At 51.0% G+C, this 17,255-nt stretch overlaps 1 protein-coding gene across 3 annotated transcripts in view; it reads right to left on the bottom strand.

Moving 5' to 3' along the window:
* The window catches only part of itgb4 (integrin, beta 4), a 311,978-nt gene that overhangs the window by 279,717 nt on the left and 15,006 nt on the right, over positions 1-17,255 (bottom strand). For all 3 annotated transcript variants that reach the window (XM_038777234.1, XM_038777235.1, XM_038777236.1), the window contains exon 2: positions 1,877-1,949. In XM_038777234.1, the coding sequence (XP_038633162.1) occupies positions 1,877-1,949 (73 nt within the window). The remainder of the gene's footprint in view (positions 1-1,876; positions 1,950-17,255) is intronic.

The raw sequence follows: 17,255 nt of genomic DNA, 5'->3' as shown, positions 1-17,255 counted from the left end.
TGAGAGGTAGGTAGCTCCGCCTATGAGGCGGGGTATAAGAACCCGTGTCCCCAGCAGTCAGCCATTCTTCTGTACGTCTGCTGCCGGATCCACTTCTTGTGTATTAAAGCCTATCGTTCGGACTTTATCTACGTTTTGTGTCCATTGATTGTGCATCAATTCCCGACCCAGAGGGTGTTCTAACTACTGGGGCCTGAGTTAGTGATAAAAAGCCTGGCAGCTGGAGCAGTTTTTACGCGCTTCATTTACCACACATTCACTGCAGTCACCAAGATGTCTCACAGAAGACCTGCCCCCTGAGTTCGGGAATCCGGGTCAGACCCCAGCTCCATGCCAATGAGTAGCGGAGGGACACCCTCTTCCCCAGGGTGGACTGCAGATTCAAGCCTGCCCCGGGTGGTGGTGGCAGTGACAGCGCTACCAGTCTCACCAGGAACAGACAACTGGTGATCCTGTGGAGTGGGGTCACTGATGGCCCCTCTGCCCTGAGAGAGGCAGAGAATCAGGGAGGGCTACCAAGGTCACAGTGGAGGTGTCCTCTGGTTAGAGTGAGCTTTGTCAATCCCCTGCTACCTCTGCAGTGGGGCAGCACTTCTGAGGAGTGCCAAAGCCCGGTGGCCCCTGATTATGCTTGGCCACACCCTGATGTACCATCAATTGAACGCGAGACGAGTTGCTGAACAAAAGTATGGCTCTAATATACTTGATGTTAAGTCCTGCGGTCGATTACAGTAGAAGGACGACTGCCGGGAGTACTGGGTATTTATACCCCGCCCTGGAGGCGGGGTTAACTCAGCCTCTCGACCAATCGGGGAGCTGTCACATGACTGGTCTCAACCAACCGGTCGGGAGGCACATGACCGACCAGGGCCAATGGTAAGCCGGTGTTCTGCACCAATGGCAGGCAGCTATGCTAATCATACCACCACACACCCATCCCATTGAAGATACAGCTGGGGTATGAGGGTGTCTAGAGGGGAAATCTGGGTGGGCTTCCAGATGACCAGAGGCCTTCTGAGCATTCAAAGGATACAGGCAGCACTCTGCAGTGTGAGCAGCCAGGAGCCTGTAAGTAGCACAAAAGGGGTGTGTTTAAAACCCAGTCTGCAGCAAGGGCGACCTTGATCAGGCCACCTTGATCACCGAGCGGGACACCCCGAATCCACGCTCCCTGCTACTGCCCCCAACCTGGACAGCCACCCCCTAACAAGCCTTCCGCTCCCCCTCCGCAGCCAAGGCGCACAGTCCCCGTTTGTAAATTCATGTAGTAACTTGCACCTGCGTGACATCTGTCTGAGAGGGACAGAGCATTGTTGAAGGGCAGAGCATACTGTGTCCAACCTGCTAATTAGATTTAAGTGCATGCAAACGCTGCTTTTGCATGACCCCGCTGTGCAGGGGCACAATGCTTTTGCTGCGGGGGAGGCACTGGAACCAGCGCCTGGCGCAAACCTCGATTTGCGCATGACCCCCAATTCTCCGCCTGATCGCGATTCACGTTCCGGGCATCGTGAGGCGGAGAATCCACCCCAGTAAATGTGTTAATAAACTTTCCTGAGTGTAGGTAATGAAGATCATTGCTGGATCCTCCCAATTGCCTCCCCCTCTCCTCGGCCCTCCGAAACACCTCACCTCACCCCAGCACAACCACACTCCTGATCATTGCCAGCGACAAAATCAATATTCTTCACCGGTGATCACCCCAGGAAGATCCAGCAGGCCTTCCAAGGCCCAATATTAGCAATGTCTTGGGTTCATCGATTCCAGCGTGAGATCATTCCCAACAGGTTATTTCTGCACTATAATAATGGTGAGTTCTTCATGGAGAAAATGTTTTTAAAAGAAGAGAAAAAAAAGATAAAAGTAGAAATCTCACTTCTCTCTCCCTGACACACAGTCCCCAACAGGACAGCGAGCAGCACTGAGCGCCAGATCCTCCGCCACTCCATCTAGATAAAACACAAAGGATTAATCGTTAACTTTCCAGTATTGGCTCTGAGGAAACATACATAGAAAATAGAAGCAGGAGGAGGCCATTCGGCCCTTCGAGCCTGTTCCAACATTCATTATGATCATGGCTGATCATCAAGTTTGATACCCTGATCCCTTTCCCCAATATCCCTTGGTCTCTCTATTATTTTTCATCCTCTGATCTCCAGTCTGTGTGACAACACTCTCACAGATTCTTCTGTTCAAGATGTGACCTCTGCTCTCTGTGCAAACTGGACACTGAAAGACCTGGGGCTGGATTTTCCGATTATGGGGCTATGTCCCCATGCCGGCTTGGGAACGGCGGAGTTTCACGCCAGGGAGAATGGTGTAAAGCGGCCACCAATTCCCCATTTTGCTGGGGGCTAGCATGCCGGCAGCGTAGAGCCCAGAGAATTGCCACGTTCGTGGCCGCGCATGCGCATGGCAGCGGCCTGCAGCGGCCAGGCCATACTACAGGGTAGAGGCCGCTCGCGGATCCGGCCGTGAAATAGTGCCCCCCCTTTGGTCAGCTCGTGCACCCCGGACCACCCCCCCACAGTGCTCCCAACCCCTAATAAATACCCCCCGCCTGCGGATTGGCCCACCCCCGACTGTAGCACCGCTGGATTGAGTGCGCAGACGCAACGCCGAGTTCTCGACGGATGGGACCACACGCGACCGACGCTGTCGAGAAGTTGGGGGCGGAGCATCGGGGGGGGGGGGGGAAGCGGCATGGGTTTCCTCCGGGTGCTCCACTTTCCTCCCAAAGATGTACAGGTTAGGTGGATTGGCCATACTAAATTGCCCTTAGTGTCCAAAAAAAAGGTTAGGTGGGTTTACTAGGTTATGGAGGTAACTGGATGTGTGGCCTTAAGTGCGGTGCTCTTTCCAAGGGCACGTGCAGACTCGATGGGGCGAATGGCCTGCTTCTATGATTCCATGAAATTCCTTCTTGAAATTACATAATGTTTCGTTCAACTACTTTTTGTGGTCGTGAAGTCCACCGATTCACCACTCTCTGTGTAAAGAAATGTCTCCTTACCTCAGACCTAAAAGATTTACCCCTTATCCTCAAACTATGACCCGTAGTTCTGGACTCTCCCACCATCGGAAACATTCTTTCTGAATCTACCCTATCTAAATCTGTTAGAATGTTGTAAGTTTCTATGAGATCCCCTCTCACTTTTCTAAAACATAGGGCGAGATTCTCCGCACTCCCGACGGTGCGGAGAATAGCGTGGCTCGTAAAGTTTTACGGCCACGCTGTTCCGATGCCCTCCCGCTATTCTCCCCCCCCCCCCCCCCCCACGCCCGACTCCCGATACGAATCGCTGCCGCCGTTTTTTTACGGCCGGCAGCGATTCTCAGCTGATCGATGGGCCGAGTTCCCAGCCCTTTACGGCTGTTTTTACGAACGGCAAACACACCTGGTCTGGCCGTTCGTAAAAACGGCCGTAAACACTCGCATTTTATAACCATGGCACCGATTGGCACGGCAGTATCACGGCCGTGCCAAGGGTGCCATGGGCCCGCTATCGGTGGGCACCGATCGCGGGCAGCGGGCCCGATGCCCGCGCACTATTTGTCCTTCCGCCGCCCCGCAGTATCCATTCGCGGGGCGGCTGAGGCGCATCCCGGCCCGCGCATGCGCGGGTTTCGCGCAAATACGCGATGACGTCATCCGCGCATGCGCGGGTTGGAGTCTTCCAATCCGCGCATGCGCGGCTGACGTCATATGACGCGTCAGCCGGCGCTAACTCGGGCAAGCGGGCTTAACGAAATTCGTTAAGCCCGTGATGCCGGAGTTTACGGCGTCGGGCTGCTAGCCCCGACCGGGGAGCAGAATCGGTTCCCAGTCGGGAAGGGGCGGCCAGCCTTACGATTTCTCCCGGTTTGGGAGAATCGCGCCCTAAGAATATAGGAGCAGGAAAAGGTCATTTGGCCCTTCGAGCCTGCTCCACCATTCATCATGATCGTGTCTTATCATCCAACTCAAGAGCCTCATCCCACTTTCCCCTTCATATCTTTTGATCTCCTTTGCCCCAAGTGCTATATCGAACTGCTTCTGCCGTGTGGGCAGCACGGTAGTGTTGTATTATGCTGCTTCAGATAACACAGGCTGCTACTTGATGCAGTCTTAACTAAAGGATGCACCAGAACTATTAACACAGTTCTCAAATGAGTTTGACTCTCTGCTAATCTAACTGTAGTAACTCAGTCTAACTGTACCAGCTTGCTCCAAGCCACGTGCTGGGGTGTGATGCTGCTGATCAACCCTGTCTAACTCTCTAGATGTCTGTCTGTGGAAAGAGGCAGGGTGTGAGTGCCAGTGTTTATGTCATGCCCCCTTGTGGTGATGCCACCTCTTGAGTGTCCTGACTGCTCATTCGTTGTGTCCTATTCTGAGTGTTCATTGGTTGCATGTTTGCATATCATGACATCTCCCCCTTTTTTTAGATGTATACATGTGAATGTGTCTGTCTAATGTGACTGACTGAGGAATACAGAACAGAACAAACGAAACAAATGCTCATAAGTCCAGTCTCTGAGGCTTGCGTCTGATCCTCGTCGACTGCCGGCGAGGTGGTGGAGGGAATGACGGTGTCTTGACAGGCAAGTGGGAGGTACGACTGGTGGCCTCGTGGTTCAAGGTGTCTGGAGGTGGCAATTTGATATGTGGAAGTGGAGGGGAAAGTGGTTGTGGGCAAGCAACTTTTCGCAGTGTCCTTCGATTCCTTCGCACAATGGAGCCATCAGCCATACGTATGACATAGGATCAGGGCACGGCCTGTCGAACGAAAGCTGGAGCAGACCACCCACCATCCGGTATCTTGATCCTGACCGTGTCTGCCGGGGAAAGCACACCCAGATCGGTGGCCCTGCTTCTGGCTGTCGCGAAGCTGCTGCATCTTCTGCAGCACCGGAAGGTGATCAAAATTGGGCAGGTGTATGGCTGGAAGCATCGTCCGCAGGTCCCTGTTCATCAGCAGTTGAGCTGGCAACATGCCAGTGGACAAGGGAGTCGCCCGGTACGTAAGTAGTGCAAGGTGTATGTCGGAAGTGGAGTCCGAAGCCTTGCGGATGAGCTGCTTAATGATGTGCACCCCTTTTTCGACTTTGCCATTGGACTGCGGATACTGCGGACTGGAGGTGACATGCCTGAAATTGTAGCTCTTGGCAAACGTGGACCATTCTCGACTGTGGAAGTACGGGCCATTGTCGCTTATGATGGTGTTCGGGGTGCCATGCCGTGCTGCTTTACACGCTTTGATGGCGGTCCGTGAGGTGAGGTCTGGCAGCTTCAGCACCTCAGGATAGTTCGAAAAGTAATCGATGATTAAGATATAGTCGCAACCATTCACAAGGACTAAGTCAATGCTAACCTTGGACCACGGAGAGGTCTCTAGGTCATGTGGTTGGAGCGTCTCCTTGCTCTGCACTGGTTGGAACCACTGACAGGTTTCGCAGTTCAGGACCATGTCCGTGATGTCCTGGTTGATGCCGGGCCTATAGACAGCTTGCCGGGTCCTCCGTCTGCACTTTTCTACGCCCAGGTGTCCCTCATGAATCTGCCCCAGCACCATGCTCTGGAGACGTAGCGGGATGACTATCCTGTCCAGCTTGAGAGCAGGATGCCGTCGATCAGCATCAGGTCGTCCTTGACACTGTAGAATTGAAGACATTGTCCTTTCTGCTAGCCATTGCTGAGATTGTGGATGACTCGTTGCAACGAGTCTTTGGCCATCGCTTCTCGGATGAGAACGATCTTCTCATTGGTTGCCGGGACAGTGCTTGCACACAGTTGTACCTGCAATTCAATGTGCTGGATGATCTCCAGTAGCTCACTGGGCGAGATGACGGAGCGGGAAAATGCATCGGCGATGATGAGCTCCTTGCCAGGTGTGTACACCAAATTGAAATCATACCTCCGGGGTTTGAGCAGAATTCTCTGCAAACAAGGCGTCATGTCGTTCAGGTCCTTTTGGATGATGTGGACCAGAGGCCTATGATCCGTCTCAACAGTAAATGTTGGCAAAGCCGTAGCCATAATCCTGAAATTTGAGGATGCCGGTGAGAAGACCTAAACACTCCTTCTCAATCTGCACATAGCTGGTCTCAGTGGGTGTCATTGCCCGTGACGCGTATGCTACTGGTACCCAAGATGACGTGTCGTCTCTTTGAAATAACACCGCCCCAATGCCATCCTGACTCGCATCTGTGGAATACTTGGTCTCTCGATCTGCGGAAAAGAATGCAAGGACGGGTGCAGTGGTGAGCTTGGCTTTCAACTCCAGCCACTCTGTTCGGTGCTCCGCCTTCCACTCAAAGGCGTGTGATTTTTTCACCAGGTTGCGTAGGGCCGTAGTGTGTGTGGCCAAATTCGGGATTTTTTATTATCATAGAATTTACAGTGCAGAAGGAGGCCATTCAGCCCATCGAGTCTGCACCGACTCTTGGAAAGAGCACCCTACCCAAGGTCCACACCTCCACCCTATCCCCATAACCCAGTGACCCCACCCAACACTAAGGGCAATTTTGGACGCTAAGGGCAATTTATCATGGCCAATCCACCTAACCCGCACATCTTTGGACTGTGGGAGGAAACCGGAGCGCCCGGAGGAAACCCACGCACACACGGGGAGGACGTGCAGACTCCGCACAGACAGTGACCCAAGCCGGAATCGAACCTGAGACCCTGGAGCTGTGAAGCAATTGTGCTATCCACAATGCTACCGTGCTGCCAAGGAAATTGCCCATTCCCAGGAAGCTTAGTACTGCCTTCTTGTCCTCGGGGACTTTCATTGCCTCGATGACTTTAATTCTGTCTGTATCCAGGCGCACACCGTGTCGCGAAATCTGATCGCCCAGGAACTTCAGCGTGGATGTCCCAAAACAGCATTTGGACCTGTTTAGCTTGAGGCCATGTTCCTGTATGCGTCGGAATACTTTCTTGAGTTGCGACACATGACTCTGAGGTTGGGGACCAGATTATGATATCGTCAATGTAGACACGAACCCCTTCTATTTCCTCCATCATCTGTTCCATGATGCAATGGAAAATCTCTGATGCCGAGATGATGCCAGACCTGCCAAAAGGCATGTTGAAGGTGCAGAGCCTTCTGCTGGATTCTTCAAGTTGGATTTGCCAAAATCCTTGGGATGCGTCCAATTTTGTGAAGAAGCGCGTGTGTGCCATCTCACTCGTGATTTATTCCCTCTTCGGGATGGAGTAATGTTCCCGCTTAATGTTTTTATTTAGATCTTTGGGGTCAATGCAGATGCGTAGGTCCCCCGAAGGCTTCTTTACGCACACCCTCGAGCTGACCCAGTCGGTTGGTTCAGTGACCTTGGAGATGATGCCTTTTTGTCGTAGACTCGTGAGCTCTGCCTTCAGGCGCTCTCTCAGTGGAGCAGGGACTCGTCGTGGTGCGTGGACCACTGGCTTGGCATCAGGCCGTAGTAGAATCTTGTACTCGTACGGCGTGCCCATCCCGCTAAATACGTCTGGGTTAGGATGTCATCGACGCTGGCCTGAAGATCCGAATGGGACGGCGTTGTGGTGTAGACCCTTTGAATGAGGTTCAGTTGCTTGCAGTGCACGTAGCAGGGACGCCCTGTCTGGTTTAACAATCTTGCAGCGTAAGCTTGCTTGCGTGTGTCGGCTGGACACCTGCAGATGGCAGGACCCCAGTGCCTTGATTGCGTTTCCATTGTAGTCCAGGAGTTTGCAGGCGGCTGGAAGGATTGTCGGGGTCTTCTTGATTCTCTTAAAGTCCACCTGCGAAATCAGGTTGGCGGAGGCACCTATGTCCAGTTTGAACTGGATGGGGCAGTGGTTGACCTTCATCACTGCATGCCATTCGTCCTCGGAATCCACGGCCAGGATCGATTGGACTCGCGATGTGTCCGGTGTGGCGTATCCACACTTCATAATAATGCCCACTCCGTAAGTGTTGTCCAGGTAATCATCATCTGGATCCATCGCACTGCCTGGATCAGAGTCATGCATTCGGTGTTGCACACTTCTGATGCGCCGCTGTCGGAATTGGGAGCGCTGGCTCCTGACAGGTGATGCAGATCTGCACAGGGCTGCATAGTGGTTTGGTTTCCCACAGTTTAAACAGAGTTTGCCTCTTGCAGGGCAGTTTTTTAAAAAATGGGTGGTGCCGCAGTTCGCACACATCATGACACGGCATCATGACACGGCGTCTTGAGACTCAGTGCGTCATTACATAAGAACATAAGAACATAAGAACTAGGAGCAGGAGTAGGCCATCTGGCCCCTCGAGCCTGCTCCACCATTCAATTAGATCATGGCTGATCTTTTGTGGACTCAGCTCCACTTTCCGGCCCGAACACCATAACCCTTAATCCCTTTATTCTTCAAAAAACTATCTATCTTTACCTTAAAAACATGTAATGAAGGAGCCTCAACTGCTTCACTGGGCAAGGAATTCCATAGATTCACAACCCTTTGGGTGAAGAAGTTCCTCCTAAACTCAGTCCTAAATCTACTTCCCCTTATTTTGAGGCTATGCCCCCTAGTTCTGCTGTCACCCGCCAGTGGAAACAACCTGCCCGCATCTATCCTATCTATTCCCTTCATAATTTTAAATGTTTCTATAAGATCCCCCCTCATCCTTCTAAATTCCAACGAGTACAGTCCCAGTCTACTCAACCTCTCCTCATAATCCAACCCCTTCAGCTCTGGGATTAACCTAGTGAATCTCCTCTGCACACCCTCCAGCGCCAGTACGTCCTTTCTCAAGTAAGGAGACCAAAACTGAACACAATACTCCAGGTGTGGCCGCACTAACACCTTATACAATTGCAACATAACCTCCCTAGTCTTAAACTCCATCCCTCTAGCAATGAAGGACAAAATTCCATTTGCCTTCTTAATCACCTGTTGCACTTGTAAACCAACCTTCTGTGACTCATGCACTAGCACACCCAAGTCTCTCTGAACAGCGGCATGCTTTAATATTTTATCGTTTAAATAATAATCCCGTTTGCTGTTATTCCTACCAAAATGGATAACCTCACATTTGTCAACATTGTATTCCATCTGCCAGACCCGAGCCCATTCACTTAACCTATCCAAATCCCTCTGCAGACTTCCAGTATCCTCTGCACTTTTCGCTTTACCACTTATCTTAGTGTCATCTGCAAACTTGGACACATTGCCCTTGGTGCCCAACTCTAAATCATCAATGTAAATTGTGGACAATTGTGGGCCCAACACGGATCCCTGAGGGACACCACTAGCTACTGATTGCCAACCAGAGAAACACCCATTTATCCCAACTCTTTGCTTTCTATTAATTAACCAATCCTCTATCCATGCTACTACTTTACCCTTAATGCCATGCATCTTTATCTTATGCAGCAACCTTTTGTGTGGCACCTTGTCAAAGGCTTTCTGGAAATCCAGATATACCACATCCATCGGCTCCCCGTTATCTACTGCACTGGTAATGTCCTCAAAAAATTCCACTAAATTAGTTAGGCATGACCTGCCTTTAACGAACCCATGCTGCGTCTGCCCAATGGGACAATTTCTATCCAGATGCCTCGCAATTTCTTCCTTGATGATAGATTCCAGCATCTTCCCTATTACCGAAGTTAAACTCACTGGCCTATAATTTCCTGCTTTCTGCCTACCTCCTTTTTTAAACAGTGGCGTCACGTTTGCTAATTTCCAATCCACCGGTACCACCGCAGAGTCTAGTGAATTTCGGTAAATAGCCTCATTTCTATCAGTCGCTGGCATGTTATTTGTGTCTTCCACTGTGAAGACCGACCCAAAAAACCTGTTCAGTTCCTCAGCCATTTCCTCATTTCCCATTATTAAAACTCCCTTCTCATCCTCTAAAGGACCAATATTTACCTTAGCCACTCTTTTTTGTCTTATATATTTGTAAAAACCTTTACTGTCTGTTTTTATATTCTGAGCAAGTTTACTCTCATACTCTATCTTACTCTTCTTTATAGCTTTTTTAGTAGCTTTCTGTTGCCCCCTAAAGATTTCCCAGTCCTCTAATCTCCCAGCAATCTTTGCCACTTTATATGCTTTTTCCTTCAATTTGATACTCTCCCTTATTTCCTTAGATATCCATGGTCGATTTTCCCTCTTTCTTCCGTCCTTCCTTTTTGTTGGTATAAACGTTTGCTGAGCACTGTGAAAAATCGCTTGGAAGGTTCTCCACTGTTCCTCAACTGTTCCACCATGCGTCGGGCCCCAGGAAGAGCGCGCAAAATGGCCGCTTTCGTCAATGTGGTGGCGCTGCATCTGGGAGATGGCCTGAACACACTCCACCTTGTGGGAGGCTTGTTTTTCACTTTCTGCCGTTTTGTACTGTGAATAGCGATTTTTAGAATGCTAATGCACCGTGCACGTTTCAATCGCGACTGGCAGGGTCATGTGCTTGATTTGCAACAATTGCTCTCGCAGAGGATCAGAGTGTACTCCAAGAACAATTTGGTCTCTGAGTCCTGGAGTCAGTGACATCACCGAAGTTGCAGGATTGCGCTCGCAATCTGAGGTCAGTTAGATAGGAGTTGAAGGACTAACCTCAGATTGCAAGCGCAATCCTGCATCCTTGCATCCTCTGCTTGAAGATATAGCGCTCGAAGATTTCGTTGGTGTCCAGTGGCTGTCGAATTTGCCCAGGATGGTTCTGTACTTTGTTTTCTCCTGCCCTTTGGAAAAGTGAAAGGAGTTGAAGATCTCTATCGCATGGTCACCTGCAGTGGTGAGTAGAAGAGCTATCTTCCGTGCACCAGTCGCGCTATTGAGGTCGGATGCTTCCACATAGAACATAGAACATAGAACAGTACAGCACAGAACAGGCCCTTCGGCCCTCGATGTTGTGCCGAGCAATGATCACCCTACTCAAACCCACGTATCCACCCTAGACCCGTAACCGAACAACCCCCCCCCCTCCTTAACCTTACTTTTAAGGACACTACGGGCAATTTAGCACGGCCAATCCACCTAACCCGCACATCTTTGGACTGTGGGAGGAAACCGGAGCACCCGGAGGAAACCCACCCACATATAGTTGACATTTCTGCTTGAATGATCGCCAGATGGCACTAAGATTGCTGGTGGTCCTGAGCTGATGAGGAGCCTGAATCTTGTCCATTGTGCCTGTATTCAGTAGCTAGTTGTCACGGATCTTGCTGAGTTGAACTAAATAGATTGAACAGTCACTCCTGGTATCACGTTGTGTTATGCTGCTTCGGATAACACAGGCTGCTACTTGATGCAGTCTTAACTAAAGGATGCTCCAGACTCTGAAATGAGTTCAACGTTATTGAACTATTAACACAGTTCTCAAATGAGTTTGACTCTCTGCTAATCTAACTGTAGTAACTCAGTCTAACTGTACCAGCTCGCTCTAAGCCACGTGCTGGGGTGTGATGCTGCTGATCAACCCTGTCTAACTCTCTAGATGTCTGTTCGTTAACGGCAGGCAGCTGGTGGCCAATGTAAGAAGGCTGTTAAACGTGATCGTGATGCCCCCGGAAAGTAGGGAGGTGGAGGTAGTGGTCGCGATGGATGCGGAAAAAGCTTTTGACTGGGTTGAGTGGTTCTGGGAGGTTCTGGGGCGGATCGGATTTGGGAGGGGCTTTATTTATTTTTTAAAAAAAATTTAGAGCACCCAATTAATTTTTTCCAAGTAAGGGGCAATTTAGCATGTTCAATCCACCTACCCTGCAGATCTTTAGGTTGTGGGGGCGAAACCCACGCAAACACGGGGAAAATGTGCAAACTCCACACGGTCAGTGACCCAGGGCCGGGATTGAACTTGGGACCTCGGCGCCGTGAGACTGCAGTGCTAACCCACTGCACCACCGTGCTGCCCTGGGAGGGGCTTTATGGACTGGGTCAGGTTACTGTACTAGGCTCCTGTGGCAAGCGTACGGACGAACAGGATGACTTCGGACTATTTTAGACTGCGCCGGGGGACGAGACAGGGATGCCCCCTCTCCCCACTGCTGTTTGCACTGGCTATAGCCTCAAGGGGCTGGTCTGGGAGGGGTGTTGTGGGGGGGGGGGGGGGGGGGGGGGGGGGGGGCGTGGAGCACAGAGTGTCGCTGAATGCAGACGACCTGCTTCTGTATGTTTCAGATCCAATTGAGGGGATGGAGAAATCAGGGGAATTTTTGGAGAATTCGGCTGGTTTTCGGGGTATAAGCTCAATATGGGGAAGAGCGAAATGTTTGCGGTCCAGGCAAGGGGTCAGGAGAGGCGACTGGGGGAACTGCCATTCAGAGTGTTAGGGGACAGTTTCAGGTACCTAGGTATCCAAATGGCGCGGGATTGGGACCGGCTACATAAACTGAACTTGGCCTGGTTGGTGGCCTGAAAGATGATTTCCGGATCTGGGATGTGCTCCCGTTGTCTCTAGCTGGGAGAATCCAAACAGTGAAAATGACGGTCCTCCCGAGATTCCTGTTTGTATTTCAATGTCTCCCCCATCTTCATTCCGCGGTCCTTTCTTAAGCGGGTCAATAAAGCTATAGCGGGCTTTGTGTGTGTGTGTGGGGGGGGGGGGGGGGCAAGTCCCACGAGTGAGGAGGGTGATGCTGGAGCGGAGCCGGGAAAAGGGAGGGCTGGCGCTGCCGAGCTTTAGGCAATTATTACTGGGTGATTACATAGCCATGACTTGGAAGTGGCGGGGGGGGGGGGGGGGGGGGGGTGGTGTGTCCTGCAGGGTACGTATGTATTCTTGCAGGGGCACAAGTTGGGGACGCTGATAACTGCGCCTCTGCCGTTCCCGCCGGCGTGGTACTCCACCAGCCCGTGGTGGTGGTGGCTTTGAGAGTCTGGGGCGAATATGGTAGAGAGCAGGCATTGAGAGGATGGGGGACATGTTTATAGAGGGGAGCTTTACGAGTATGAGGGCGCTGGAGGAGAAGTTTGCGTTGGTGAGGGGAAACAAATTTCGATATCTGCAGGTGAGGGACTTTCTGCGTAGACAGGTACCAACCTTCCCACTCCTGCGCTAAGGGGGATTTCAGGACAGGGTAGTTTCTAGAGGATGGATAGGTGAGGGGAGTGTTTCTGACATTTATAAGGAACTTATGGGATCTGAGGAGACACAGACTGAGGTAAATACAAGGGTGGCATTGAGTCCAGAGGTGGCGATTTTTGGGGTGTCGCAGGATCCGGGAATCCAAGAGGAGAAAGGCAGACGTTCTGGCATTTGCTTCCCTGGTAGCCCGGAGGCGGATACTATTAACATGGAGGGACTCAAAGCCCCCAAAGTCGGAGACCTGGCTAGCGGGACCTGTTGGGGAGGGAGGTGGTATTTGCACTATGTTTATATTTTCATGTACATTGTTTATATTGCTGCTGTTACAATGCCAAAAAATACCTCAATAAAATGCTTATTAAAAAAAAGATGGCATATGGTGAGTGGGCTTTCATTAAGAGCCGTGAGGTTTTGCTGCAGCTTTATAAAACCCTGGTTCGACCACACTTGGAATATTGTGTCCAGTTCTGGTCGCCTCATTATAGGAAGGATGTGGATGCTTTGGAGAGGGTACAGAGGAGATTTACCAGGATGCTGCCTGGACTGGAGGGCATGTCTTATGAAGAAAGGTTGAGGGAACTTTTCTCACTGGAGCAAAGAAGGAAGAGAGGTGACTTGATAGAGGTGTACAAGGCGATGAGAGGCATGGATAGAGTGGATAGCCAGAGACTTTTCCCCAGGGCGGAAACGGCTGTCATGAGGGGGACATAGTTTTAAGGTGATTGGAGGAAGGTATAGGGGAGATGTCAGAGGTAGGTTCTTTACACAGAGAGTGGTGGGTCCGTGGAATGCACTGCCAGCAGAGGTGGTGGAGTCAGAGTCAATCGGGACATTTAAACGACTCTTAGACAGGCACATGGACAGCAGTAAATTGAAGGGGTGTAGGTTAGGTCGATCTTAGTTTAGGATAAATAGTCAGCACAACATTGTGGGCCGAAGGGCCTGTACTGCGCTGTACTGTTCTATGTTCTACGTTTTATGGATAGAAAACTGGTTGGCAGAGATGAAACAAAGCGTAGGTATTATTAGGTCCTTTTCAAATTGGCAGGCAGTTACCAGCGGGGTACCAGAGGGACCCTGGTAACCCTGGACATGCTGGGACCCCAGCTATTCATAATATTTCATAATATTCATAATGATTTGGATGAGGGAACAAAATGTAACATCTCAAAGTTTGCCGATGGTACCAAATTAGGTGGGAGGGTGAATTATGATGAGCATGCAGGGATCCTACAGCATGATCTGGACAGGTTGGACAAGCGGGCAAATCAATGGCAGATGCAGTATAATTTGGATAAGTGTGAGGTTATTCACTTTGGAAGCAAAAACAGGAAGGCAGATTACTACCTGAATGGTTGTAAATTGGGAGAGGGGAGTGTGCAGCGGGACCTGGGTGTCCTTGTGCATTATTCGCTGAAAGTAAGCATGTAGGTGCAGCAGGCGGTAAAGAAGGCTGATGGTATGTTGGCCTTCATTGCGAGAGGTATCGAGTATAGAAGCAGGGATGTGTTGCTGCAATTATACAGGGCCTTGGTGAGGCCACACTTGGGAGTATTGTGCGCAGTTTTGGTCTCCTTCTCTCAGGAAGGATGTTCTTGTTCTCGAGGGAGTGCAGTGAAGGTTTACCAGACTGATTCCAGGGATGGCGGGGATTGATTAGGTTGGGATCACGCTGGAGTTCAGAAGAATGAGGGGGGATCTCATAGAGATTTATACAATTCTAACAGGACTAGACAGGATAGATGCAGGGAGAGGCAGCACGGTGGCGCAGTGGGTTAGCCCTGCTGCCTCACGGCACCGGGGTCCCAGGTTCTATCCCAGCTCTGGGTCACTGGCCATGTGGCGTTTGCACATTCTCCTCATGTTTGTGTGGGTTTATTCCCCCAACCCAAAGATGGGCAGGCCTGGTGGATTGGCCACGCAATTTACCCCTCAATTGGAAAATATGAACTGGGTACTCTAAATTTATATTAAAAAACGGGAAGATGTTCCCGATGGTGGGTGTGTCCAGAACCAGGGGTCACAGTCTGAGGATTCAAGGTAAACCATTCGGACAGAGATAAGGAGACATTTTCTTCACACAAAGAGTGGTGAGCCTGTGGAATTCATTACCACAGGAAGTAGTTGATGCTAAAACATTGAATATATTCAAGAGGCGGCTACATACAGCACTTGGGGAGAATGGGATCAAAGGCTATGGGGAGAACGCAGGATTAGGCTATTGAGTTGGATGATCAGCCATGATCGTGATGAATGGCAGAGCAGGCTCAAAGGGCCAAAAGTCCTTGTCCTGCTCCTATTTTCTAAGTCTCTACATATCTATGTAAACCGCCCTAACCCCAAGCAGAACCAAAGAACGGGAAAAAAACGAAAGAAATCCAAACAACATAAACCCAAAGTTTTTCAAAACATAGTTCAAAACTCCTCAATAAAGTTCAAGATCCTTCTTCTCCTGCCAGTCCATTCCCCTTCATAAAGTCTACTGCCTCCTCCGCCGAGTCAAAGTATAACCCATAGGTGAGCCGGGTACAGTAGTCCAAACCTTACGCCCTTCTTGTCCAGGGCCGACTTGACCTTATTAAAACTCGCCCTCCTCTTTGCGAGTTCTACTCCCAGGTCTTGGTACACCCGAATCTCAAAGTCTTCCCAAGTGCATCACCTCGTCTGCCTAGCCCACCTCATGAAGCATTCCTTGTCCAGGAACCGATGCAATCGTGCCACCATTGCCCTTGGCGGCTCACTCCCTGGGTCTTGCGCTTCAGTGCCCTGTGGGCCCAATCCACGTCCCAATCCCGACAGTAACATGGGATGTGAGGGGCCTCAACGAGGTGGTGAACTTATCCAGAGTCCTCGCCCATCTCAAGAATCTGAGGGTGGACATGGCCTTCCTACAGGAGACACTTAAGAGAGAGGGACTGGGTGGGACAAACATTTCACTCATGTTTTGACACAAGGTCAAAGGGGGTGGCCATACTAATTAACACAACAGTTTCATTCAGGGTGACGAGAACAGTGATGGACCCAGGGGGAGCAATACTTGATGGTCAGCAGGACCCTGGAAGGGGTCCCTGTAGTCTTGGTAAACATACTGGGATGATGCAGAATTTGTCAAGAAAATGATAGCCAAAATCCCGGACCTAGACCCCACCGACATATAATTGAGGGGGGGGAGGGGGGAGAGGGGGGGGGGAGGGGGGGGAGGAGAGGGGGGGAGGAGAGGGGAAGGGGGGGGAGAAGGGGGGGGGAGGGGGAAAGGAAGGGGGAGAGGGGGGAGAGGGGGGAAGGGGGAGGGGGCGAGGGGGGGAGAAGGGGGGGAGGAGGGGGAAAGGAGGGAGAGGGGGGGAGGGAGGAGGAGAGGGGGAGGGGGAGGGGAGGGGAGGGGCATGTCAGGTATGGCACGAGAATTTGAACACTTTTAATGAAGCAGGGGGAGGGTGGGAGACATTTTTGTCGGAGGGAAAGGGTGCTTCCAGGATGACAAAGGCAGATATTCCAGAATTTTAATCTCCACCCACGTGCCCACATTACATGGACGTGAGGTTGGAGAAGGGCTGGGCCCAAAACCCCTCATGGAGGTGGATGCAGCAGTCCTCGCCAATAAGGAATTCTGCACAACGATATCTCAAAGCCATCGACAGTCCTATAACCTGCAACCAGAATTGGGAGGTCTCACCCTCCATGTTCTGGGAGGCACTGAAGGCTGTGATCAGGGGGGAAATCATAGTTTATAGGGTCCTTAGAGACAGGAGAGAAAGGACAGTCATTCAGCAGCTGATTGACTCCATACTGGAGGTGGCATCAGCGGTACTCCACAACCCCCAACCCTGGAACTGCTGGCGGGGAGGAAAAGCTGCAGATGGAATTTGATCTTCTCTCCACAAGAAAGGCAGTCCACCAGTTCTGCCAACTGCATGCTGGCACACCAGTTGAGAAAACAGGCAGCCTGAAAGAGATAGCTCAAGTTAGGGACAGAAACGGTAGGATGGTAGTAGACGCAAACAAGGTTAACGAGGCCTTTGCAAACTTTTACCAAGGGCTATACACCTCCGAACCCCCAGAGTGGGGCTTGGTAATAGGCAGTTCTTCGACAGACTGGAAATGAAAAATTAAATGAAAATCGCTTATTGTCGCAAGTAGGCTTCAAATGAAGTTACTGTGAAAAGCCCCTAGTCGCCACATTCCGGCACCTGTTCGGGGAGGCTGGTACGGGAATTGAACCGTGCTGCTGGCCTGCTTGGT

Source organism: Scyliorhinus canicula, chromosome 18, assembly GCF_902713615.1.
Source record: "Scyliorhinus canicula chromosome 18, sScyCan1.1, whole genome shotgun sequence".
NCBI classification, from domain to species: Eukaryota; Metazoa; Chordata; class Chondrichthyes; order Carcharhiniformes; family Scyliorhinidae; genus Scyliorhinus; species Scyliorhinus canicula.
This window is presented reverse-complemented; position numbering and strand designations above follow the sequence as displayed.